Below are 24,792 nucleotides of genomic sequence, written 5' to 3' on the forward strand. Positions count from 1 at the left end.
ATATCTAACCGATTACAATGAAACTTATATCACTAGAAAGCTTGTAATGTCAGTAAAATATGTTTAGAACATTATATATAGCTAAAGCTTCTAGTTTTCTCGTTATTCAGCATGAAAGAAAAAAAATTCGAAAAAACATGCCTCAGGAAAACTGCTGTAGTTCATATGTAACACGTCCAAAAAAATATTTGCCTTATACATATGAAAGCTGAAGTTAATGTCTACATCATGGAACAAAGAAATATTTTTTTAAATTTTTTTTAATGAAATGGTCACAAAAAGTTCAAAAAAGTGGTCTGAAAAACCTACTTTTCATTCGATTGCTAGTAAATACTGTTTGAGCGATGGTAGAGTGTTTTAAAAAATATGGCTACAAACTTTATTGAAATTCTAACATTTTGCTGTCTTTAGATTTTCGATGCCACAAAAATTGAATTTACTGGAATTTTTCAAAGTTGGCTACTTTGCGCGATTTTTTCACTAATTGAAATTTCATCTATTTTTGTGGTCCTCCGTCAGGTTGTACCCGGATTCGCAGTGCTTTTACTTTGTTTGGACCAATCAAAAGTATATTCATTGGAAAGTACATCTAATCTACATTCTAGTGAGGTGCAACAATTCACGCTGTAAGATTTCACAAAAATATGAAAATTATAAACGTAAAATCATTCCTGAATTTCTAGAACTACAAGCACCGCGTCCAGTAAAACGTGTTTGTTTGCTCTCCGAGTAGGTACGTTGGGTGGTGATTCGGGCAGAGAGCGAAGCCGACAGAGCAAGAAATGCACGACACGCATCGTTATTTCGTCTGTCGGCTTCGCTCTCGGTCCGAATAACCACCCACCGTACCTACTCGGAGAGCAATCAAACACGTTTTGCTGGACTGCTTCTTGTAGTTCTAGAAATTCAGGAATGATTTTACGCTTATAATTTTCATATTTTTGTGAAATCTCACAGCGTAAATTGTTGCACCTCACTAGAATGTAGATTAAATTCCCTTTCCAATGGATATAGTTTTAATTGCTTCAAACGGCGAGAAAGCACTGAAAATCCGGGAACAACCTGACGGAAGACCACAAAAACAGATGAAATTTCAATTAGTGAAAAAATCGCGCAAAGTAGCCAACTTTGAAAAATTCCAGTAAATTCAATTTTTGTTGCATCGAAAATCTAAAAACAGCAAAATGTTAGAATTTCAATAAAGTTTGTAGTCATATTTTTTAAAACACTCTACCATCGCTCAAACAGTATTTACTAGCAATCGAATGAAAAGTAGGTTTTTCAGACCACTTTTTTGAACTTTTTGTGACCATTTCATTAAAAAAAATTTAAAAAAATATTTCTTTGTTCCATGATGTAGACATTAACTTCAGCTTTCATATGCATAGGGCAAATATTTTTTTGGACGTGTAACATATGAACTACGGCAGTTTTCGTGAGGCATGTTTTTTCGGATTTTTTTTCTTTCATGCTGAATAACGAGAAAACTAGAAGCTTTAGCTATATATAATGTTCTAAACATATTTTACTGACATTACAAGGTTTCTATTGATATAAGTTTTATATGAAGTTCATAACAATTCAAACGACTTGAATGGATTTTACTTTTGGAGTGTCAAAATGACACTCTAAGTCGGAAAAGGGAGTTTTTTTGTCCAGGCTTCCAGGGTTCGTCCATAAATAAAGTAAAGATGCAAAATTAAAGAACTTTTGAATTCATTTAGGGTCCCCGAAGAAATTTTTGTTTTTTGATGCTTCTGAAAAAAGTTACAAGCATTCAAACTTGAAATAGAGTCAAAATGACACTCCAATGCGGATGAGGGTTAATAGTGCTTTGTTCGCCTCCAGTGACAAATTAAAGTAAAAACGCGTTTTAAAATTGATTAAAGTGAAAAATCAAAAATTTTATGATGTTTAAAATTGAGAAACAATGTGTAGATCATGCACAGAGAACAGATGTACAAGCTCAAACAAAAAATCTGTAAAAAAGTGTGTAAAATTTCAAACGCTGACACCCAAAAAATACGTTGAAAATTGACTTGAAACAGTGCCATCTATTGCGCCGTTCAAAAGTTACAAATCAAATTTTCACAGTTCTCTCTGGTGTATTTGGAGACATCTGGTGACTAAGCTAAAAAGGAAAAATTGGTTAAAATGTTCGTTGGAAATTTTACACAAGTTTTTTTTTTCTTTTTTTTTTTTAAATTGCGACCCAGAGATGGGTCTTGACTCAAACATTCAGTCAGCGAAACTTTTTTTGTAGAGAAATGAATCCAACTTAGATGAAATTTCAGGGACTAGATAAGAGAAAATCGATGTTTGAAAAACATGCGAAAAAAATTCGCCTTGTCTCCCGGTGAGACTTGAACCCACATCTTGCGCCTCTCCGGGGCCCATGTATTAACATTCTACTACAGGAGACCAACCTGGCGTATGAATATTAAACTGGTTGAGTGTCGATGTCTATCGGAATGAAGGGAATAGTTCTCCCATGTGATCATAATCATTTTTCTTGGTCTATTTCTATTCCCATCATTTCATCTTACGGTAGTTGGAATCAAGTTTGGACATTTTTAAGCACGGCAAGATTTGCATTGCCTTCTCATATCCTGCACGGTTTGTCAGTTATGATGAGAAATGATGCGTTTGCCGTATTTGGATATCCAGCCAATTTCGGTGTTTGGCACCGCCTTATTTCTATTTGATTCTAACTTGATTCCAACTACCGTAAGATGAAATGATGGGAATAGAAATAGACCAAGAAAAATTATTATGATCACATGGGAGAACTATTCCCTTCATTCCGATAGACATCGACACTCAACCAGTATAATATTCATACGCCAGGTTGGTCTCCTGTAGTAGAATGTTAATACATGGGCCCCGGAGAGGCGCAAGATGTGGGTTCAAGTCTCACCGGGAGACAAGGCGAATTTTTTTCGCATGTTTTTCAAACATCGATTTTCTCTTATCTAGTCCCTGAAATTTCATCTAAGTTGGATTCATTTCTCTACAAAAAAAAAAAATTACACAAGTTTCGTGAAATAGTTTGTACGTCTGTTCTCTGTGGATCATGTTGCAGTGGGTACATTTCAGATCAAGATGATTTAAAGGTCATAAAAGCTTATTTGGTGGTGCTCAAAAATTATAATATTTTCGTCACTTGAGAACCTAGCTGCCCAAGCAACCAAAAGTCTCGTTAAAAAGGTCGAACACAGCTTAATCAGCATAATCAATGTGCTGAAGTTCCTTTTATTCAGCCCAAAATTTAAGTTCTTATTGAAACTTTGAAATTCCATTAGAGATTTGAACGGCCTTCTATTCAGCCCACAAGTGAACGTTTAATCAGCAAAAACAAAAAAAAAATTCTCCTCTCCTCTCTTATTTTGGTCATCACCAGCCCATTTGGGCTGCCGGTTTCTCGGCATCCATCTTTATTCATCCCATCCCCTCCCTCAATTGATCATATTTAATTGCTTTGTTTTAAATTTTGTTCGATACATGCCGGCACGCACGCCAGTTCTGCTTCACAATTATTTGATTTGCTTACTCAAGCGACCAACAGCAAAGACGCATGTTGATTATTATACTAAGAAACATTACGAAACGGCATATACAGTCCTCCCACAATCATTAGTCACTTAACGTATCATTTCACCACAAAATGTTCGTTCATTCGGGTGTTAGTAGACCAAACATCAAGCTTTGCATGAATTTCAGTCATTAAATATTCCCTCTTTGATTTCAAACATGATTTTGTTTCCAATTTGGTTGAAAAATAAAATAATTTACCGAAACAATCAACGTTTTTCAAAACCACAATTATGGGTCAAAATTGAAGCTTGTAACAATTATTAGTCATATAGAGTATTTCCTGAGACAGATTGAGGCGAAGGCAAAATTTGTAATTTTGTTAATAAATCCAATGTATGCTTTATTACAAAATTCCTACAAATATGCAGAGACAATTAATTTAAGGAAATATCAAGAGAATGTTGCGCTTACGTTTAGTGAATTCGTGCCTCGCAAGGCCTCGCAACGATTTTGATACTCTGGCTAGAGCTGATGATTTACTTGGGACCGTAATATGAACTAACAATCAGAGTTCTGATAATAATAAATCCTTCGATTGTGCATAAATGCGACTTGTGTCGTGTAGTCAGTGATACGCGGGAATGAGTTTAGCGAGGAGTTGTTTAGCTGAACTAGTACACAGCTCTTTTTGCCACCTCTGATAACTGATAACAACGTTAAATAATATTATAAAGAACACTTTATCTGAGCACACGCGCTTCGACTTTCGGCCAATCAGATCTTCCTTCTTTCCTTCTAGCTCCGTCACTCCTCCAAACGCCCTATCGTCTTGTCGGGCTTGACAGAAGCGAGTGACGAGCTCCCGGACTTGGCTTTGACGTTTCGGGAACTAAGGGCAAGGGGCTCGTTGATTTGGTTGGCGTTATCAACAGTCCCCCCCGTAGTGTACGGGAGACGGAGATTCTCGCGTACTCTATCCGTGTCGCCAACATCTAAAACAGCGAGCTTTGCTACCGGGCGTTCGTAAATTCCGATTATAGTCTGCACCACTGCTTTCCGAGTTCTTCCATCCGGTGACGCTATCGTCCTTATAACTCGGCCCTTCGGCCAACAGTTTCTGGGAAGATTAGGGTCTACGATGACAGTTATGTCCCCCACTTCAATTGGTTTGACTTCAGAGAACCATTTTGAACGGCGAGTGAGTGTAGGTAGGTAGTCATGTACCCACATTTTCCAGAACACGTTAGCCATGAGCTGTGATAGCTGCCATCCTTTCTTCAACGCCAGGGCGCTGTCGTCAAAGGGAACAAATGGTTTCAATCCATTTGAGGATTTGATTTGGTACCAACGAGTTTAAGTAGATATGAGAATTTTGGTTGCTTGGGTGGTTATTATTTAATATTTCTGTAAAGATGAAAAGGATATTTCTTTTTTGGTGAAAAATTAATACTATAGGTACACTTTTTTAACAACTTTTAAAGGAACAATTCTTACCAGCAGTAAGCAAACTCTGAACCTTTTAAGGTAATCGATTTGCTCACTTGAGGAATTTGTTTCGTTTACCCTGCTCATCCATGGTCGACCAGATGGTTCCCTTCGGGGACAGGTCCGTAAGCGCATTGCAGGTTTTCTTGATTTTACGGGTGCAAATCCAATAGCTCGGAACTCCGCTCCATGTCCGCCGATTTTAGCTATTTGGCCAGCTGAAGATAGTTGATGTGCTAAAGTAGTTCAATTTTCACACTTTGCTCTCTTAAACTGTAAATCAGTTTCCGCTCGACAAAAAGACAGCTGGACTAGAGATCGTTTTTACTTTGAAGTATTACCCACCTGTTGTTAATTTTTTTTATTGAAGTTGACACAACAAAGCCGGTTACAGGCATTACATTTTCGTGACTAAGCTTTTAAAGGGCTTATTTGTGTTTTGAATGTCACTTGGCTTTTTGGCATTTGTAATAATTCTCAACGGCCAATTGACACTGAAATGCTGTTGAACTTCCCATATGAGGCTTGATTCAGTGCTTAATGGTTTGCTGGGCGTAGACCTCTGCAAGGTTATTAGATCACAAGGTTCTCTGACTTTGTCAGTGAGTAGGCGAGGAGAGTACGGGGAGGTTCATTGAGTTTGTTTGTAAACATCGGAAAATTTGTTCGAGCTGAGGGCATTGTTGGTAAACAAACTTCACGAACTCCATAGTAGCCAAATCAAAATGGCTGAATCGGGAGTTTCTCATATCGTTACACCTCCTATATATACACACCTTGGACCTCTGTAAGTGGTTTTCCGTTAAATAGTATAGTCTGGTAAATGATATTCCGGAAATAGTATATTTCGGTTAATGGAATTCCGGTAAACAGTATACAACCGTATTATCATATCATGTATATATTCACCCATTTTGCCTTATTCAAAAAAATCACACAGTTTTGAAAGTAATATTTTTTAACATTTTCTGTTACATATACTTAAGAAGCACTTAATCATCGGAAGAATCAAACAATTCGTCTCAAAGTCAGTTAAATATTTGTTCGGTTTGCTACGACTGATTTTAAAAACAGTCGTGACCCTTCGTGCATGAAGTCAGTAACGTAGGGAGCATATTTCAACGTGCTTCAAGTTTTGCAATTGGTGACCGACGACGATTAACTGTATTCATTTCTTCTAGCACGTTTTCGATGTACTTTACAATGGCTTTCCTAATAAGTTGGTGGAATAAAAACATAAAATTGTCTATCTTTTGCGTCGCAATATCAACCCTATTAGGTAACTAATTGCATTTTCCACAAATTGGTATGAAACATGAATAAAACTTTATCATTGGGCCAGTACATTTTAAATATTTCCAGTAACTACTGCATTGGTTATTGACCGCTATTCGCAAGGCAGTCCCATATGCATTTTCGCCATTTTTCAGTTTATCTCAAAAATTGTTCAAATACAGTTAGTTCTTCAATTTAGACTAAAAACTTTCATGACTTTGTTCTAAACATATATGAATAAAATACCAAGTCATGTCTGTCCCATATGAAATATACCCACAAAGCTGTCCCATATGTCTATTTTTGAAGAATGCTTCAAAATTGCTCCTCTAATTTACGTTAATTTTACAAATATTCATACAATGTGTGCGACAAAATAAGCATTCATTGAAATTACGAAAGTTAGACTAGATAAAACAGTACAGTAAAGTCAAAAATAACAATTTCAATAATTCCTATAAGTAGCCTAATGGGTGAATTCCACCAAACTGTTTTTTTTTTAAATTTCGCATGAGGCTTTTTGAATTGTTTGTTGTGAAACATGGAAAATAGTCAGCCACAAAGTAATGTATTTTTAGGTTTTTGTTCAGCATTAATTTAATGTGTAGGTATTTACATATAGTCTTTTTAAAAAGATAATCGACCGAAAAACTTTCCAAGGTACAAGGTTGTTTTATTCATGGAACGATGTTATTCATTTTATTTTAGACCTACTCAATTCTTACGATAAATATGTAATAAACATCATTTCAAACTTATTATCATCAGTAAACAATGAGTAAAGTGAATAATATAGCGCAGATATAGAGAATCAAATGATCAACTGACAAAAGAAAAGCCAAATATGGGACAGCTTTGCGGGTATATTTAATACGCATGCGAAATATACTCGCAAGGCTGTCCCATCATTGTTTTCTCCTCTGCATTAACAATTTCCAAAGCAAAAAAAAAAAACATTGGACGAAATTCTACAACAATTATCTTGATATCTGTGAAGAAATGGAAAGAAATGGAAAAGATAAAGTTTCAACTGAGAAATCCACGAAAGTTTATAAAAATCTTTAAAGCCGTTTTTCTCGGTTCGTTGTTTTTGCATATGGGACAGACTTGCGGGCAGCGGCAGTATGATAATGATAAAAAATTATTCACGTCAACTACAAATGCAAAAACTTGGATTAGTATTATTTGAAACTAAACACAATTATGATAAATCATTTAACAAAATTTAATTTACAGGGTGGCCATTTGCTGCAGTTGTGTCTTTACCGTTTCTCTATGATACCCTTTGGAAACAGAAAAAAGTAAAGTATTTTTTAATTTGGAGTTTCATCGTCGCGGCGCTTATCGGGTTGCCACTTATATTAGTGGATTCTTATTTTTATGGAAAACTTGTATTCGCGCCATTGAACATTATCACTTACAACATTTTTTCATCACACGGTCCTAATTTATACGGAATTGAGTCAAAATATTTCTACGTCATCAATTTGTTTTTGAATTTTAATATCGTTTGGTGTTTGGCCATTATGTATCCGTTTTTGGTGATACTTGGAATGATTTTATTGGATTCGAAACAACGTGTTGTTGTAAGAAACAACTTCTGGAAAATATCATCCGTGTATTTATGGATGTTAGTATTCTTCATACAACCACATAAAGAGGAAAGGTAAGATTTTTAATATATTTCTACTCGAAAATTAGAATCAAGACGTAAGAGTATAAAGTTGACTAGAAAATTTGAAGAAATGAATTTGTAGAACGGCTCAAACATACATATAAAAGTTATTTGGCTTTATGCCAAAAGGCTTTATGCCAAAAGGCTTTATGCCAAAAGGCTTTATGCCAAATGGCTTTATGCCAAATGCCATACTCCCGTTACAAAGTGATTATTAAATTTCACGTAGGTTTTTTTTAAATATGTACTTATAATTCAAAAATTTGAAAATATTGCCTAATTAAGATGTGGCTTTATACGCTTTCGTTTGAGAAGTGAAAATTGTTATAATGAGATAAAAAAAAGAATTATGATCTCAAAAAAAATATGTTCAGGTTAACATTGACATATATTTTTATTTTTAGGTTTTTGTTTCCGGTTTATCCTTTAATTACGTTATGTGGATCTCTATTTATCACTACAGTTCAAAGCGTATCATCTTCTAGGAATGTGAAAATCCCTGATTTTTTCATTTATGCATTGAAAGCTGGCTTCTTTCTTTTGTGTTTAGCAAGAATTTCAGCTTTATACAGAAACTATCATGCCCCAATGAATATAGCCATAGAGTTAAATCCTTCTTCGTTAGATCAAAACGTATGCATCGGAAAGGAATGGCACAGATTTCCTGGAAGTTTCTTTGCCGCAGATAATAACCGTATAAGATTCATTCCATCTCACTTTACTGGTATTTTACCAGCTTATTTCAATGAAACCTCGGAAGGTACAAAAATGGTTCACCAGTACTTCAATGACCAAAACCGAGCCAATGATTATATGTTGTTTGGCTTGGATCGCTGTGATTATTTGATTGATTTTGATAATGGTAAAGACTTCAATTCTACTGAGACTGAACCCAACTTCACCAGAAATGGAAAGGAATGGAAAGTAGAAAAAAGTGTTTCTTTTCTAGACGCGCCTAGCTCACACACTTTATTTCGAGCATTTCATGTACCATTTTTTGGTGATAAGTTTGTTGTGTTTAGAGACTATAATTTATTAAAACGAATCTAAAAAACGAAAAATTTGTATTTGTTTAATATCACAATTTCCTATTTCTGATATATTCCGACACAGCAATTTTTTTTGTGGAAACCAACAACATTTTGATGATTTTTGTCCCGCTGGTTTTCCAGCAATATGAATTGCTGAAGACGATCTGGGAATAAGCATCGTGGAACTTGCAAACCTCGTTCATTATTGGCGTATTTTTTTTTTGATTCCGGATTTGGCTCTGGAACCGTCAGAATAAAAAAACGATTTTCGGGTTTCGAGTTATTCCATACGTAGGTGTGCGTGAGAACGAGCGCAATGTTTACATGCAGCTGTCATTTTGTTCTCCCTTCTAGATTTCTTCATTCGGTTCTTCACATCCGGATTGCCTTTTTTCGTGTCCGGATTGCACTGGACAGCAGATAGTACGATTTTGCTTGGCTGAGAGGTTCAAAATCGCGGCAATCATCATTTTCCCGTTCATTATTTCAACTGTTTTGCTTTCAGCCAAAACAGCTGTTTATTGTTTTGACAACAAAGTTGAGAGTATTGGTGAACTTCTCGCAAAACTGACTTTCTTCTCAGGGCGACTCCGTCCGTTTTTCGAGCGAACCTAGGTTGCCTCTCGAGCAATAAATGAGCACGATGACAGCAGTTTGAGCGAACCTAGGTTGCCTCTAGTTTGCCTCCAGGTGAAAAAAAATACGGTATATGAGTTGCATGGAATTTCGTAGCCCGAAAACGCAGAAAATTAAATGTGTGAACAAAAACAAAACAGCTAGTGTCATACTGATATTACTCGTTACATACTGGTTCCAAATGAGCTCGTTGGCCGTCGTCACGTCGCGTTGACATTTCATTTTGGAGATACCCCGATAGGAAATTTGACAGTTGAAAAATTTCGCCGTTCACATATTTAGTTGGGTGCCGATTTAGTCTGGTTACGAATCACCCTACTAAATCAATGACCCTATTTAGTATGCCGATTAATCGGGCTACGCTTGAATATGAAATAGGTGCCATACTAAATCGGCTGATGAGTAGGCTCACACAATTACGCATGATTTGGTAGCACAATAAGTTGATCGACGTAATCAGGGGGGATCGGTCAATTTAGTAGGTTTTCGTAGGATTCTATTTTGTTGGCAAACTTTAAGCCTATTTAGTATGGAATGGTCATAACTGAATTAGTTGTGTTGTGTGATGGAGTTCATCGAAGGGAAAGCTTGGCTCACGATAGCACAGAAGACTTCGTCAGTGCTCATCAGCAGTTTGTTCGAGTGGTGAGCGGGTTTCTTTCGGTTCCGTCATGACGACGTCAACCTGACCAAGTTCCCGGACGTGTGCCGGGCATGCCTGAAGCCGTAATCAAAGGTGTTCATGATTCCGATGGAGGCATCGCTGACGACGCCCTCACCGTGGGCCAGTTTCCGGATGAGGTGCCGGAGGTGAGTTGATGGAATAAAAAATTTATTTTGGAAATTAGTTTGATTGTTTTCCTCTTATTTCAATAGAAAAACATTCAGCTCTCGAAATCCGTTTGTACCGGTTGGGTGGAGGAGCTGGAACGGATTTCTACCTTCAGGTGCGAGCTGCTGTTGAGTCAGAAGTTTACGGAAGCCTTGGTAGATCGTTGGAGTTTTGCAGTGCTTGGATGGCAAGCTTCTCCACAGGACAGATCGTTTCCCGACCGGCTACTGTAGGACGCTAGGTTCAAAGATTCCGGCATTCTCATTGCCGAATGAGCCAGTTTGCAGGTTCGTGCCTCCACCATCAGGCTACCTGCCAAAAATTTACTTCGCCAACCACCTGGAGACATTTTTACTACAGCAAAATAAAATTACCTCTACTGGACTTGCTCCGAGATACTAAAATGAACCATTTACATAAATCGCCCTATTTAGTCGGATGGTACTTTTGCGGTCAATCAATCCGGCTATTTAGTCGGATTGAGTTGGGTGGAAGAAAGAAAAATCAATTTTTGAGGTCAATCAATCCGGCTATTTAGTACGATTGGGTAGGGTGGTAGGAAAGAAATCGATGTTGGCGGTCAATCAATTCAGCTATTTAGTCGGATTGCGTAGGGTGGTAGGGAGAAAAATCAATTTTAACAGTCAATCAATCCGGCTATTTAGTACGATTTAGTAGGGTGGTAGAAAAACAGTCGATTTTTGTGGTCAATCAATTCTGCTATTTAGTCGGATTGAGTTGGGTGGTACAAAGAAAAATCTATTTTTGCTGTCAATCAATCCGGCTATTTGGTACGATTGGGTAGGGTGGTAGGAAAAACAATCGATTTTTGAGGCCAATCAATTCTGGTATTTAGTCGGATTGAGTCGGGCGGTTAATACTAAATAGCTCGTTTGACACCCCTATTAAATAGCTGAACGTCGAAAATCTCATCAACTTTATCGCCCTACTAATCAGGCGATTAAGTCGGTTCCTACACAATCATGCTACTCATCACCCTATTTGATAGGCCTACGAAATCGGCTTATTAATCGGCTGATGCCCAGCAAAAACTCCCATAAGCGACGTTGCAACAATAGGCCGATTAGTATGATCGAAAATCGGCCGACGCACCGTTCGCGAGCCGACTAAGTATGGTGAATAGTAGGGTGTATTTCCTATCGGGACTATTTTCCGTTCGAGCCACCGCAATGGTGCGTCGCATAAGTGACAGCATTGTACTAAAACGCAAAACTTGTTCTAAAAAAAATCGAAATTGTATCGCGTCGTGCTCCGACTTTTTCATGTTTTTAAATTACTTTCCAATCGAGAAAATTGGCAACATTGTAAAAATTTAATTACCAAACACGACAAGTATCACTGGAATTGAAAATGACATAAACTATCTTAAAAACTATAATCCGAAATATTAAAAAGACAAAAAATATATTTAAAATTACAATCTGAAATTTTCAATTCTGATATTGAAGCTGAACCTAAATTTGAAATCTGAAACGTTAACGAAAATCTGAATTTGTCATCAGAATTCACATGATTTTTGAAAGTTTTATGTACGATCTCAAAAGTTTAATATATTTCTTTTCAAGTTGCACAATTAGAGAACCAACCTTCACTTGATTCGATAGGCACTTAGTTCTTGCTGGTTCTGAATTCTAGACAAATGTCCGACTGGAAGAAGCAGCGTCCGGGATAAGAAATCGGTACAGTTGTTGATTTTCCCGGTTACATCTCCCGCTTCGCTCCAACCTTCCAAACTAATCCACAGTACTCTGCCGCTGCATCTCGCAATTTATCCGCGGTCAGATGCCGCTCAGAAGCCTGCGAATGATAAAAAGTTAAAACCTTTGATTTGAGTTTTTGTTTGAACTTCCTAACCTTCGCCTCCGGTTTCCTGTTCCGGTAAAGATTTCTATAGCACCGATGTCTGATGGTTGACCAGCGTGATGGGGTGAGTTAAATTCTCCATCGATTGGCCCGCTTTTTGTGAGAGCTTTCTAGCAAATCAAATCAAAACAAACTTTGGATGAAACGTCTCTTGATGTTGTATTGTGACGCAAAAAGCGTTGGGCGCGTCGCGACAGCGTTGACAGCTAACGCAACGCGACGCGGTATTTTGTGGCTGCCTTTATTCTGCGACTCGAGTGACGTGACTCACGAAATTTCACGTCTTCGTCCTGATGACTCCAGAAAATGCGTCAGAAAAGAAATGGGTGTATCGATGAGCTCGGAAGACCAACAACAGCTCATCCGAACGAAAATTTCGAGGCTAGAGAGGCTATTTATGCCAGCCTAAGATATGAAATTCCGTAAGTCACGTCACTCGAGTCGCAGAATAAGCCCCATTTTTGGAGTCAGAGGAGTGCAAATGTCATTTTTGGGATCAGAAAGGTGCAAGTGAAAAATATTCAAAAAAGTAGCTCGCTCGCCGTTTTAAATATCGCAAAAACTTTCGTTTTTCTTTCAGAATCATTCATTTAAGACCTCTTGAGACACACTCCATCGAAAATCGAGTAGAAAAAGTGATTCGATAATTTTGATTTAGAAGAAAACTTAGAGGTCCGTTTTCTCGAAATCATCATTTCGGCACATGCACCCCTCTGATCCTAAGCGCCTCAATTGTGTTTTGGCCTTTGCTGTTTGAAGTCATTTTCCTGCTGGAAATAAAAATTAACAACTTCAACTGGGATACTTAAAAAATATAACACACCTTGACGCGTTTTCTTTAGGAAATTTTGCGAGACAAATTGTATAGGACTTTTTCAGGCAAATTTACAGAAAAGAAAATTCTTTGTGCTATGCTTTGTAATTTAAATTTAAAGTATTTAAACGCATAACTCACCAAAAAATTCTATTGGACAAAATTTACACAAAGGAGAACCAACTCATTTTTTTGCTTATTACATTTAACCTAAAAAATCACACAAGTTTCAATTTTGACAGATCGATTCTGGTTTTTCAGCAATTCAGATCAAGAGCTGGAAAAATCAGCAAGGCGGAGAATGCTTGCTGGTTTCTAGCAAAATTTGCATCGTGGACGTTTTTATCAATTTTTTGCTGATAATCGAGGCAAAAATAATTCACTGTGTTGGTTTAACAAGGAATTTTCGGACGAGGAAAAAACAAACCAAAATCGAAGCAAATATTTATTAAGCTATATTGTAGAACATAATATATGTGGTTCACTTTTAAATGTAATAAATAAATAATGTGTAGTTGCACTGCAACACCTTTTGCTAATTGAGAGGGAAGTATTAAAATATTGCAATCATTTTGACTAAATGAACTATTCTGCTGAAAATCATTTCCCACAGACTTCGTAACCTGATAGATTTCTTCATCAGAAAACGCCACAAGAACGCCACTGCTACAACTTTTGTTAACTGGTGCAACAAATACATTCTGAAAAAGGAATAAACTTAAATTAATGTCTCTTTTTAAAAACAATTGTTTCAGTGAACATACTTATACATGTTGTTTCGACATTTTTCCAAAGTGGCAGGATTTTGCTTGAATAAATATTTGCGGAATCCAAGAACATATTTTTCTATATAATCTTTCCAATCAATCGTGGAAACATCGAATTGGAATGTGCTTCTATCTTTCGGACTCATGTGAGTTAGGAGATTTTTAACATTATCATTGCGGAAGCGCCATTGAGCATTTGTGAAGTATTGAAGACACGATGCAGCCTTTCCTAGCTTTGTTTGTACAATTTGCATACTGGAATTGGGAAAGAGTTATTGTCTAACTTTTCGTTTCGTGGGATAGTAAAACTTACATTGGTTTTTTGCCTGTTGCCAAGGAAAGTATATCGAGAAGAATGGCGGGTACAAAATGGACAAGCGCACCATGGACGAAGTTAATTGCTTTATTCACACGTAAATTTCCTGTTGGATACCATAAAACGCCCTCTGCAAAGTGAAAGTAGTCTTACAATGTCTTCCTCAAAATTTAATCAGAAGCCATATTTACCAATCGGATGTTTGCGTGTATTGTCAATACACAACCGAACAAATGTTCCCCAAGATATAGGATTATCGATACCGCTTGTGCAATTATATACTGTTATATTTCTTGTATTCGTACGAGAAGCTGTATGCCAAGCTGTAGCAATCATCAGATTTATTACAATGTCAACCGGGATAAGATCCGCAATACATGATTCATCACAAAGAATAGTTCTAAACAGTCCTTTGCTAACAGCCGAGACAATACCGGTCGGTCCATTGAAGTTATCGACCCATCCACACATTGGTTCTTGAAAACTAGAGAGCACTGAAATGGAGATAGAAAATTCAGACCAATGGATTTTTATTGTAAATAGTAAAAATAGTAGAAAGTGTATGTTTTAAGTGTAAAGTTTCATATTAATACATCAACACTCAAAGACCTCACCTCAACAAATAGGTCATACAAATTAACCCTAATCCGCTTCAGATTTCGTTACCCTTATCCCTTGGAGTGCTAATTTGACACTACAAGCTCAAATCGTTATAACTTTTGGCTTGTTCAACCGATCTAAACAAAACTTGTAGCAATACCTTGTAATGTCAGTAAAATATGTATTATATATACCTACCTAAAGCTACTAGTTTTCTCATTATTCAACATGAAAGAAAAAAAATCCGAAAAAAACATGTCTCAGGAAAACTGCTGTAGTTCATATATTACACGTCAAAAAAATATTTGGGCAGAGACCCAAGCGCTATGGAGTCCCTATGGGCTCACCTCTCTCTGGAATTCTCTCTGAACTAACACTAGAGAAACTAGAGAATGAATGCCTACGAAAACTTCAGGAGAAACAGATCGACATGACATGATTGAAAAAGTTAAATACATATTAAAGAAAAACAATTACCCGACATATTTTACTGAATCAATCACCAAAGATAGAGTACATAAACACTACAACACATTACAAAACAACAAAGAAAATGGTTTTAAGAGATATGTTTCGACACCATATGTACCCTGTTTAAGTGAAAAACTGCAAAAAATACTAGTGAAACATGATATGACACTAGCCACAAAACCGAAAGAGAAAATTAAACACGAAGTTTTCACTAAAATGAAAGACCCTATTCCAAAAGAAGAACAACGAAATGGTGTCTATTCCATACCATGCAAGGACTGCCAAGATCTAGTACATTGGCCAAACAGGTAGAATGCTTGGAAAAAGATTACAGGAACATGAAAAATAAATCGCAAAAAACGAACCAAAATTGGGATTAGCACAACACCAAGAAACCAGGAGCACTCGAGCGGAATCTGAGAGTTCGGGAGAGTGCCGAAACCCTACACATCCATTATCCAAGTAAGAGGAAAGGAGCGAACAGCGAATCAACAAACCGAAGTAGGAAAACTAGCTACCTACAACGGTCTCATAGCCAAACTGAGAGGAGAGACAGTAAACAAACCGACAAGCAGCCGAACAGAATAAAATTGTGCTGCTTTAGTTTTTGTAAGTGATGTGAAGTATTGTAATTTTGATAAATGTAATTTAATTTTAAAAGTTTAAAGTTTTTAATAAAAGTAAATATTTTAAGACGTCTGATGATGGGTGAAGAAAAGTAACCCGAAACGTTACGTAAAATTTAAAAAAGTTGTTTCACTCACCGAAAAAACGCAATAAGAAAAAACCGTATTAAAAAAATTGTTTGTTCCGTTTTTCGTAAGTACAAAAGTTTTTCTAATAATTCTTTTATATTTACCATGAAATCTTTGGAAACGGTGAAGTTCCAAAGATTGCATGGATGTTACAATAACGTTCGTTCTTTTAATTTTTTTCCCAAAAGCGAGCAATGGCGCTATATCCATGGTCGATGACCTGGGATCAGGGTTATGGGGAACAAAGAAATTAAAAATTAATATGTTCTAAAACTTGAAATTTCATTGTAAAATTACTCCACTCCCACCCACATAAGAAATATTTATCGGATCGCACTACTTTCTAGCATTTGTGCTCCCAACGTAAAAATTATTACATGGGAACGTATGGTACTGTTATTCATGTGTCTTCCTCCCTTTGTTCCAGTTTGTCTTTGCGTCCAAAACTGCACAGTGGGCTCGGCCTAGTAAAGATTAATAGTAAATGTACTTTTACTACTCATCGGGATGCTGTCAAGATCTGTCTGTGTATGTACCATAAGCAAAAACATAAGCATAAAAAAAATCTGATATTTTGTAACATTTTTTATTATTTAAAAAAAAACATCAAAACGAGCAAGCAGAAATGAAACTATATAGGTTTGGTGGGCATGAATTTGAGAGAGAAAACCAGTCCAGAGAGCGCGATCCCCAGACCAAGGTGTGTATATTTCAAAAAACCTTGCCCCAGACATCCCTCGATGAACAGTTAGGTGGAACGACACCACTAGAAATTTTTCGGTTCGACTGCAGCTTTAACACGTTAGTCGCCATGGGACCCATACACGAGTGACGGCTCTCTTACGCAAGATAGCCGCTCAGTTTTGCCACGTATTCTAAATCTGGAGCTCTCTCGCTTTACTTTAACGCTCTGAGGCGAAGAACGTGTTAAAGAACCGGTAAGTGAACCCTCTTCAAGTGGACGATGAGTGACTAATGTTTTGTTTTGACATCAGATAGGTTCGGTGAAGTTCGATACCGACCAAGCAGCCCAGAAGTAACTATTCCCAGGCTCCAAATATGGTGAGTGGGAAGGAAAATTTTGTTGTTAGAGGTTTATATATTTAAGAGCTTTTCTGAGGAGCTGAAGTCATTCATTGAAGTGGTTGAACTGGACCATCCAAGCTCGGCAGCAGGATTCGTTTCGACCTGGTAGAAATTGGTCGAAGTCAAATGGAAAGAGACAGGTGATCAACTGTCAATCTATTTCTACTTGTTTCGACCCGTTTCGACTAGACTTCATTGAACAGCCTTGCAGTTGAAATCCGAAGTTTTTGCGCTGGTGATTAAAGCCTAGTCCACACTAGGCAACATGGACTGCGATTTTGTTATGAGACGAACTTTGTTGTCTGTTGTTGTTGTTGGAAACCTGAGACGGTCTCAGTGTCTCCCGAAGAAAATGGGAGACGCTGAGACCGTCTCGAGACGAACCGTCTCATAGTGTGGACTAGGCTTAACAACCTTTCCAACCAGCGACGATATCAACCACCTCGGCAATCGGCAACCCTTTCTTTTGCTTGGTACCGACACTCGGAAGATGTTTGATAGATACACGCAGAAAAAAGACGGGGGGTCGGTTCAACAAAACGTTTTGTTATTTTATTTTGTATTTTCAATGCACATTTTCCCGTTATTTTCATGAAAAAATCAATTGGAAATAATTACAAAATTTTGTTATTTTTGCACACTTAGTTTTTACTACTTGAAATCAAAGTTTGGTTTGCTTTCAAATGTAAACCTCGTTTTTTTTAATAAACGTGTAGTTCAAAAACAAAATAAACATAGGTTAAAAAATGGAAAAAAAAAGAAAAAAAAAATAGAGAAAATTTTGATTCATCTGATACGAGCACACCATGTAGAAAACTGCGAAAATTGAGGGAGGAGGCCACCAGCAGCGGTGGAATCGCGGTGGATATTTTTTCGGAGAGTTTGAACCTCCGAAGAAACCGGCTGCAATAGTTTGGAAGGTAAGTTATTTTTAACTTTGAAAAATCTAATGCTTCTTTACTATCTTTGCTACTAAACTTTAATTTTATTTTTAGAACATGACAGAATTTTACCACCGACTGCTGCTATATGCACGGTAACTTATGTTAATCATGCTATTATCATGAGTTTACGTGGATTGAATCAGCAGCAGCAACACGGTTGGACTGTTGGCCAGAGCGCGGTTTTGGAGGAGGTGCCGCTATGCTGCTGTTGCTTGACGAGGATGACTCGATTCCCGAGAAAATCAAAGAAAGCAGAATAAGTTTGAAGAATAAATTGAATAATTAAAAAAAACGGATTCTAAATATAGTGGAAAGATTCGAAAACCAAAAATTATTGCTCTGATTTATTGAAAAAAAAAAGAAAATTATTTCAAATCATAAATTCCATTATTTTTTACCTGATTTTTTTCGCTGTTTTGAACTTTACATTTTTTTTAGTTTTTACCCAAATTATTTTTATTATTTTGACAAGAATGGTGGATCATTTTCAAAAAGGGGGTATTTCGTTTTCAATCAAACGATAAGTTTAAATGAAATCGATAATTCTAGTCAGTGTTACCAAGAATATATTTGTGCATTTTCCCAACCAAAAATTTTATTATTTTCGTTCGAAATCTTATTGTTTCCAAAATAATTTTTTCTGCGTGTATCTGGTCAACATGAAATGTCGTCAGTGATGTCGCCGTCGCTGATGTTGACGAAAACTCCGGTTTGGGGATTCAGCGACAATAATATAACATGAGAATTCAATCATAAGCAAAATATTTCAATTTGGTTTCGATTTGTGGCGTAATTTTATTAGTGTTTAATGATTAGTGTTTCTTCCCCCACTGCTAGCCAGGAGTGAAGCAAAAGAACTTCAACAAATTCTGCTCTTTTTTGTTGGAGAAACGCCAAACTCTGTCGCATCGCAGACACCGAAATTTTAATAAAGGTACCACAAATTATGAGGGTTTTTATGCGCATATGAGAGGGATTCAATCCAACTCGTATGGACTGCAATGAGGCAATGAAGATATACAAAACAAACATAAAGCCTACCTATCAATAATACTTATTTTTCATCTTACAGCGACCAATTGATCATCTGATGATAAACGGCAATAAAGACTGTTTTCGGAAACACTGACAGCCGGTTAACCAGAATCCTGCATCGATTGTGGCGCTTAGGGGATATGAAAGCAACCCAACTCTGAGGTATGTACCCTTTGTTTTAAGATTTATGCTGACTGGGTGTTCAGATTCATGTCATGCTAAAAGTCCGATATCTTTCTTTCTAACCAAGGATACATTTGATAATAAATTATGCTCTCGAACAGTTTGGGTATGGCACTGCTCCACAATAGTTTTCACCAGGAAGTTTTGAATCATTTTTTAAGGAATTTAACAGCAAGCTGTCAAGGATCGGCACAATGTGGGAAATTTTACAGAATTTCGAATTAAAAATTGCGCATTTTTAGGAGACGATTTTGTAGTTCCATCTGTTTAACTCACAAGAAGTGTGAAGCTATCTGTCTGAATCATTTTTGCTAAAAATCTGTGTCAGACAATACACGAAATAGAAAAATCTGTGTTGTGCCTGGCATTGAAGTCCCTAAATACAGAATTGATCTTATGTCGTTTTTGTCGCCACACTAAACGTTTCACGATTTTTTTCGTGAGATAAGAATTTACGCTATATGTTTCAAACAGACATGCGCTACCTATATCGTTTGAAAATGTAATTTGTAATGTGAAGCTAAACATGTTAAAATACAAAACCACCGTATTATCTTACCTATGGAAGGTCTAACTATAGCAACTGGTAGATTATTTGCTTCCATCAATAACATATGTTCAGCCATTGCCTTTGTAAATGTATAGCTGTTAGGTCTGTTTCCTATCAGCGAAGGTGTCAGCTTAAACACAAAAAAAAACACGATGAACAAACACAAAAATTTCAAGGTTTTTCTTGATTTACCTTTTCTAAAATATCTTCAGGGAACCATCTAACTAATTGGATTATATCATCTGGATTGTACGGGGGTGGATAAATAATTTCAGATACTTCTTTTCTATCACAATTGCAATAGGCTGTAGAAACGTGCACTAAAGCCTGAAATCGAATAGAACATTTGAATGATTGATATATGTAGGTAAATAAAATAAAATAATAATATTTAAAAAAAATGATTGGCTTGCTACTTAATTTCTTCTTTTTTAAAATTGTTTCGGTTTTTGAAGCCTTTGTTATTGGCCGTGTAGACGCTTTCTAGATAAAAAAATGTTTCCGTACGAAGTTTAAGGTGTTCGATTTTTTTTAGATATCATTCAATTATAACTCAGACTCGTCACAGTGATTAAGTTTTTTTTTAAATTCTGTGCAAATCTAAAGCAAAATTCATCATAAGATTGAGAAGCAGCCAATCAGAATCATGAGTTTTAAAAAATACTTACGTCCAAGCATAGCATTTTACGACATAATTCCATTAATTGTTTTGTTCCTATCATGTTTATAGTAACTGATTGTTTTATTTTTTCGTCAAATTTCACTGTAGCAGCCGAATGGAATACAACTGAAACCTCTTGGATAATTGTGGACTAGAACAAGAAATATGTTAAACCTAAACAAAATTCTTTAGAAAAGTAAACGCCTTACCTGGTCGATTTCCGAAATTCCAAGTTGATTTAAAGTTATATCACCATGTATCGGAACAATTTTCTTCAAATTGGCTGGATGTTCATTGCGAATCTTGTCAAATAACTGAAACATCAAAATTTCAAAGTTAGAAGTAGTCTTCTTAGAATATTTACACTAAATTTAGTCAGTAATAGGCGTGAATTATAAAAATAGAATTTCAATGTTTTCAGCTATTCAAAACAATATTCAATTGCATTAGAAAAAATCTTATTGTTCTGTACATTGTTTACATAAAATAAATGTTAAAATAAAAAAAAAACTCACCGGACTACCTAATATTTCCGTTAACCGAGCAGCGATGTCTTGGCCGCGCTTAGGACGTATAAGAATGAATATCTGCTTAATTCCTGGACATGATCGCAGGAGTTTCTCTATTAAAACCTTGAATTAAAAAAAAAAAACAAATTTTTAGAAGAATGATCGGTGTTGAAAAAAAACGTAATACTACCTTTCCCATGAAACCGGTTCCACCGGTAATAAAAATGCTTCTTCCATGGTAGAATTCAGCAACTGAGATGTATTTGTTCTCCATTGTTCGGTTAGTTCGCTCCTCTGTGCTCAATTTGGAAGCCATAACTTTATTGTATTGAGAATTGCTTCAGAATTTTCTGCCTTCTGATGATTCATAAAGCAGAAAAGTTCCCTAGTAAAGAAAGTATAGCTCCAAAGAAAAAAAAAGAATTGTTAGCGAATACTGACTTGAGGGTGAATTTCTCAGACAGCAACGAGAATAACAACAAACCAAAGAGCCTAACGAAGAGCCTAATTTATTTTCTATCAGCTGTATATTAAATTCACAAAGCTAAAATATAACTTGCAAAGGTTTCGAAAAGTTAAAATTTTAGAAGAGAAATCTTGATAAGTAAAAATGCTCATCTGTTCAGTCTTCTTTTTTCTTTAAACAATTGTTCTATTAGCTTCAAGCAACCTTTTTTAAACAAGTATGGTTTCTATCGGAGTATTTCAATTTTAATGAATTCAAACAATCATTTTTAATTTACTGTTAAATGCTTACACTAAAATTTGCATAAACTTATAACTCATCAAGTTTCTGCGATTTTCTAATAATGAATAACACTGTTTGCAACTCTGGTACTGATCCTACCGGAACTTTCATATTTCGACTGATCAGGCCATTTGTACTACTGAAAAGATGAGTTTATTGATATTTGAATTTTCTAATGGTGGTAATATCGGAGTAATTATCGAAAGTATTTTACCTCAATTACGATTATGTCGAATGATATGGAGACTAAATTCTTTGAGTAGGATTTATTTTTTTTTACAAGGATAAATAAGCATCGTTGGAAAAGCATTCTAAAGATGTAGGCTTTATAAAATTAATACTTGCTTAATATTGAACAGTTATAATCTTTGTCTCGTACATACCTTTCAGTATCTCATGTTTCAAAAAGATATGACTTAAGAGATTGGCTAGTATGAAGTTACTAGCGCAATGCAATGCAATGGCTGCAGTGCAAGTACGCAGCACTACTAACAGGATGCCGTTAAGTTCTACTAAGACTTTCTGATCCGCAAGCATTGGTCCACGAGCGCAAAGAAATTGACATGCGAATAGCATATATCATAGATGCATATGCATATGTTGAACCGATTAGCGAAATCAAGTTTTTCTTCACTCTCGTACACATCGTGTTTCGAAATCTGAGGCAAAAGTGTCTCCGTAGTTGGGTGTTTCGATTACCCAGATGCTGTTCCGAAAAACCAGTTTTCAATAAGTATTCAAATTAAAATGAAACTCTAGAGAAACATGGTACAAACGATTGCGTTACATAATATGTGAATGACCCATTTATTACATGTCAACCAACTTGCGCAAGTGATTTACAAAAACGAACAATAACAACAGTTGTGAACCACTGGTATCGACAAATGATTAAGGGAATACTTTCAAATATTTGTAATTGGACATTCGCATTCTGTTGCTATCTTAGTTTCTTAAATCAAAAACTGTATCAAAAATGTGCCTTACCACGTCACATATTACCAAGTAGAGGTGTATTCACTATAGCAGAGCGGTTTTGAGAAATCAGGAAAATGTAGATTTCAGGTAGATTAATACTGGTTGAACGGTAAACACTTGGTCAGAAAACGGGACTTTTTATCATAGCTGGTTAACTATTTTTGGTAGGAGGAATGGATGTACATCACATAATACACTTTAAACATATATTTTTTCCATTAAAACTATCACAAAACGAAATATATCTTAAAACTCATCAAATTGTCATATTATTTTCTCTAATCCAAGTGATTAGTTTTGCAGATCTGTCATTTAACTAAGGTACATGCTTCGCCTAGAATAGATAAAAAGAGATAAATGTAAACCAAGTACACACAAAATTCAGCACGCACGTGCACTGAAAAAAAAAACAAAATTTCTCGCGTGAGTTTTCATTACGCGGTTTCATTCGATTACCAAGGTTTTATCCGGGCTTGCCTGGATTTTCAAAGAAAAAAAAAATAAAGAAAGGCAGGTTTGGCGGTTGCCCGGATTTTGGGGAAAAAAGTTCGAATTTTGACAGATGAATTTTGATCCACAATTTTAGCGAAATCGCTCCAAAAGCTCCAGTAAAGTTAACAGAATTTATGATTTTTGCGTCAAATAACAAATTTTATTGAGCTTGCTTCATCGATTTTTTTTGTATTATGAATTAGACATCAATGCCACTGAGGTTCTTCGATAAAAAAATGTCTTAATTTTTCAACTTTTGCCATTTTGACATTATTTGTTTGGGAAAATTTGGAATTCAAATGCGTTGATTTTGTCAAGTTTTCGAGTACAAATTGCCCGGCTTGGATACGTTCTTGAAAAATTAGTCACACGTGTGCCGGAAGGTAACGCTTTCAAAGTTACTCGCGCTAGTCACAACGTCCACTCCCGCTAGATTTCTAACCACAAAGGCATGGCCGATTGAGAAACTACCAAGCTAGAATCCCGTCACGACCACCCCGAATGGTATCTCCGCTTCCTTTTGCTGCAGGAAAGCTGAGTACGTGAGACCTTTTAATAAGTCCCACAACACGTATGAGTCCAGATTAGGTTTATACCGCGCCCTAAGATCGCGTTGCTTTTGAATTGTAGTGAGTGTCATAAGAGGCCCAAAACCTTTCGTTTGTCAAATTTGGTTGACAATCTCGCTCTCTCCGTTCATCATCTTTCCTGATTCTTATTAGATCGCGCATAATTTGCGAGATTTCGTCTACTCTACGTCTACGTCTCGTCTACTAAAGCGTCTGTTCGTCGGGACACAATTCACTCACAATATTTTCAGCGTTCAAATTTTGAAGTTTTGACGCCTTGAAATGAACCTGGGGGCCTGGGGCAGACAGATAGCACACCGAAAAAACTATTCACATGACCGCTACGTGAAAATGTACATAGATTTTTGCCACCCTGAAAATCATGTGGAATCTACGTGAATTTCAGGTAGCAAACAGAGCCCGCGTAGCGAGCAGAATTCACGTAATTTTCATATGGGTTGTATGTGAAAAGAACGTAGATAGAATGTGAAAGGGATTCATACTGCTACATGCGATTCACGTACACTGCAAAAAATCCACGCCTAGAATGTATATTTTCTCACACATAAGGTCTTCAAAATTACACTACGCGTAGATTTCATATACTTCATATGAACATAATATGTCACACATAAATTGTATGTTCGAAATATGAAGTTTATATGATATTGACACATACATTATATGATTTTCGTCTTTGAAAATTTCCATTTGTGCAAAATGGCCACCCTGGAGAAAAAGTTGTTGTGACCGTTCAATTAAAACATTTTAATAAGGTAAGTATTACTCTATTGAAAATAAAATATCGATTATTGATCTCTTCTGTTCTCCCCCACAGAAAGCTTATCCCTGACTACTGCCATTGCGTCAATATGGTTCCAGTCGAACATTGGTACCATTCACGTATGGGTCTAGCTGATGATTTTCCGGTGCGGAATTCCAGTGGAATACGAACGCGAGAC

General features: G+C 36.3%; 2 protein-coding genes across 5 annotated transcripts in view; one reads left to right on the forward strand and one right to left on the reverse strand.

Annotated features, from left to right (window-relative positions):
• Positions 1–9,030, forward strand: part of LOC129751902 (alpha-1,2-mannosyltransferase ALG9) — a 35,390-nt gene extending 26,360 nt beyond the window's left edge. For 2 of the 3 annotated variants that reach the window (XM_055747667.1, XM_055747668.1), the window contains 3 exons: positions 6,201–6,298; positions 7,531–7,960; positions 8,374–9,030. In XM_055747667.1, the coding sequence (XP_055603642.1) occupies positions 6,201–6,298; positions 7,531–7,960; positions 8,374–9,019 (1,174 nt within the window). In that variant the 3' untranslated portion in view covers positions 9,020–9,030. Of the gene's footprint in view, positions 1–6,200; positions 6,299–7,530; positions 7,961–8,373 lie in introns of those variants that run through there. The other variant, XM_055747669.1, reaches the window with a different exon arrangement.
• Positions 9,031–13,598: 4,568 nt separating this feature from the next.
• LOC129757065 (putative fatty acyl-CoA reductase CG5065) lies at positions 13,599–23,061 on the reverse strand. 2 transcript variants are annotated; one of them, XM_055754180.1, is made up of 11 exons: positions 22,779–23,061; positions 21,234–21,446; positions 21,050–21,166; positions 20,744–20,848; positions 20,542–20,685; positions 20,066–20,200; positions 19,883–20,003; positions 14,441–14,743; positions 14,247–14,379; positions 13,931–14,188; positions 13,599–13,867 (listed from the first exon to the last, which is right to left on the reverse strand). In XM_055754180.1, exons 2-11 carry the CDS (start codon positions 21,357–21,359, stop codon positions 13,720–13,722), a joined length of 1,590 nt encoding a protein of 529 aa, XP_055610155.1. In that variant the 5' UTR covers positions 21,360–21,446; positions 22,779–23,061; the 3' UTR covers positions 13,599–13,719. The 2 variants fall into 2 exon arrangements, with proteins under 2 accessions (XP_055610155.1, XP_055610156.1); XM_055754181.1 differs by lacking the exon at positions 22,779–23,061 and adding an exon at positions 22,175–22,627.
• Between the last annotated feature and the right edge of the window lie 1,731 nt (positions 23,062–24,792).

Source organism: Uranotaenia lowii, chromosome 3 (assembly GCF_029784155.1).
Source record: "Uranotaenia lowii strain MFRU-FL chromosome 3, ASM2978415v1, whole genome shotgun sequence".
Lineage (NCBI taxonomy): Eukaryota > Metazoa > Arthropoda > Insecta > Diptera > Culicidae > Uranotaenia > Uranotaenia lowii.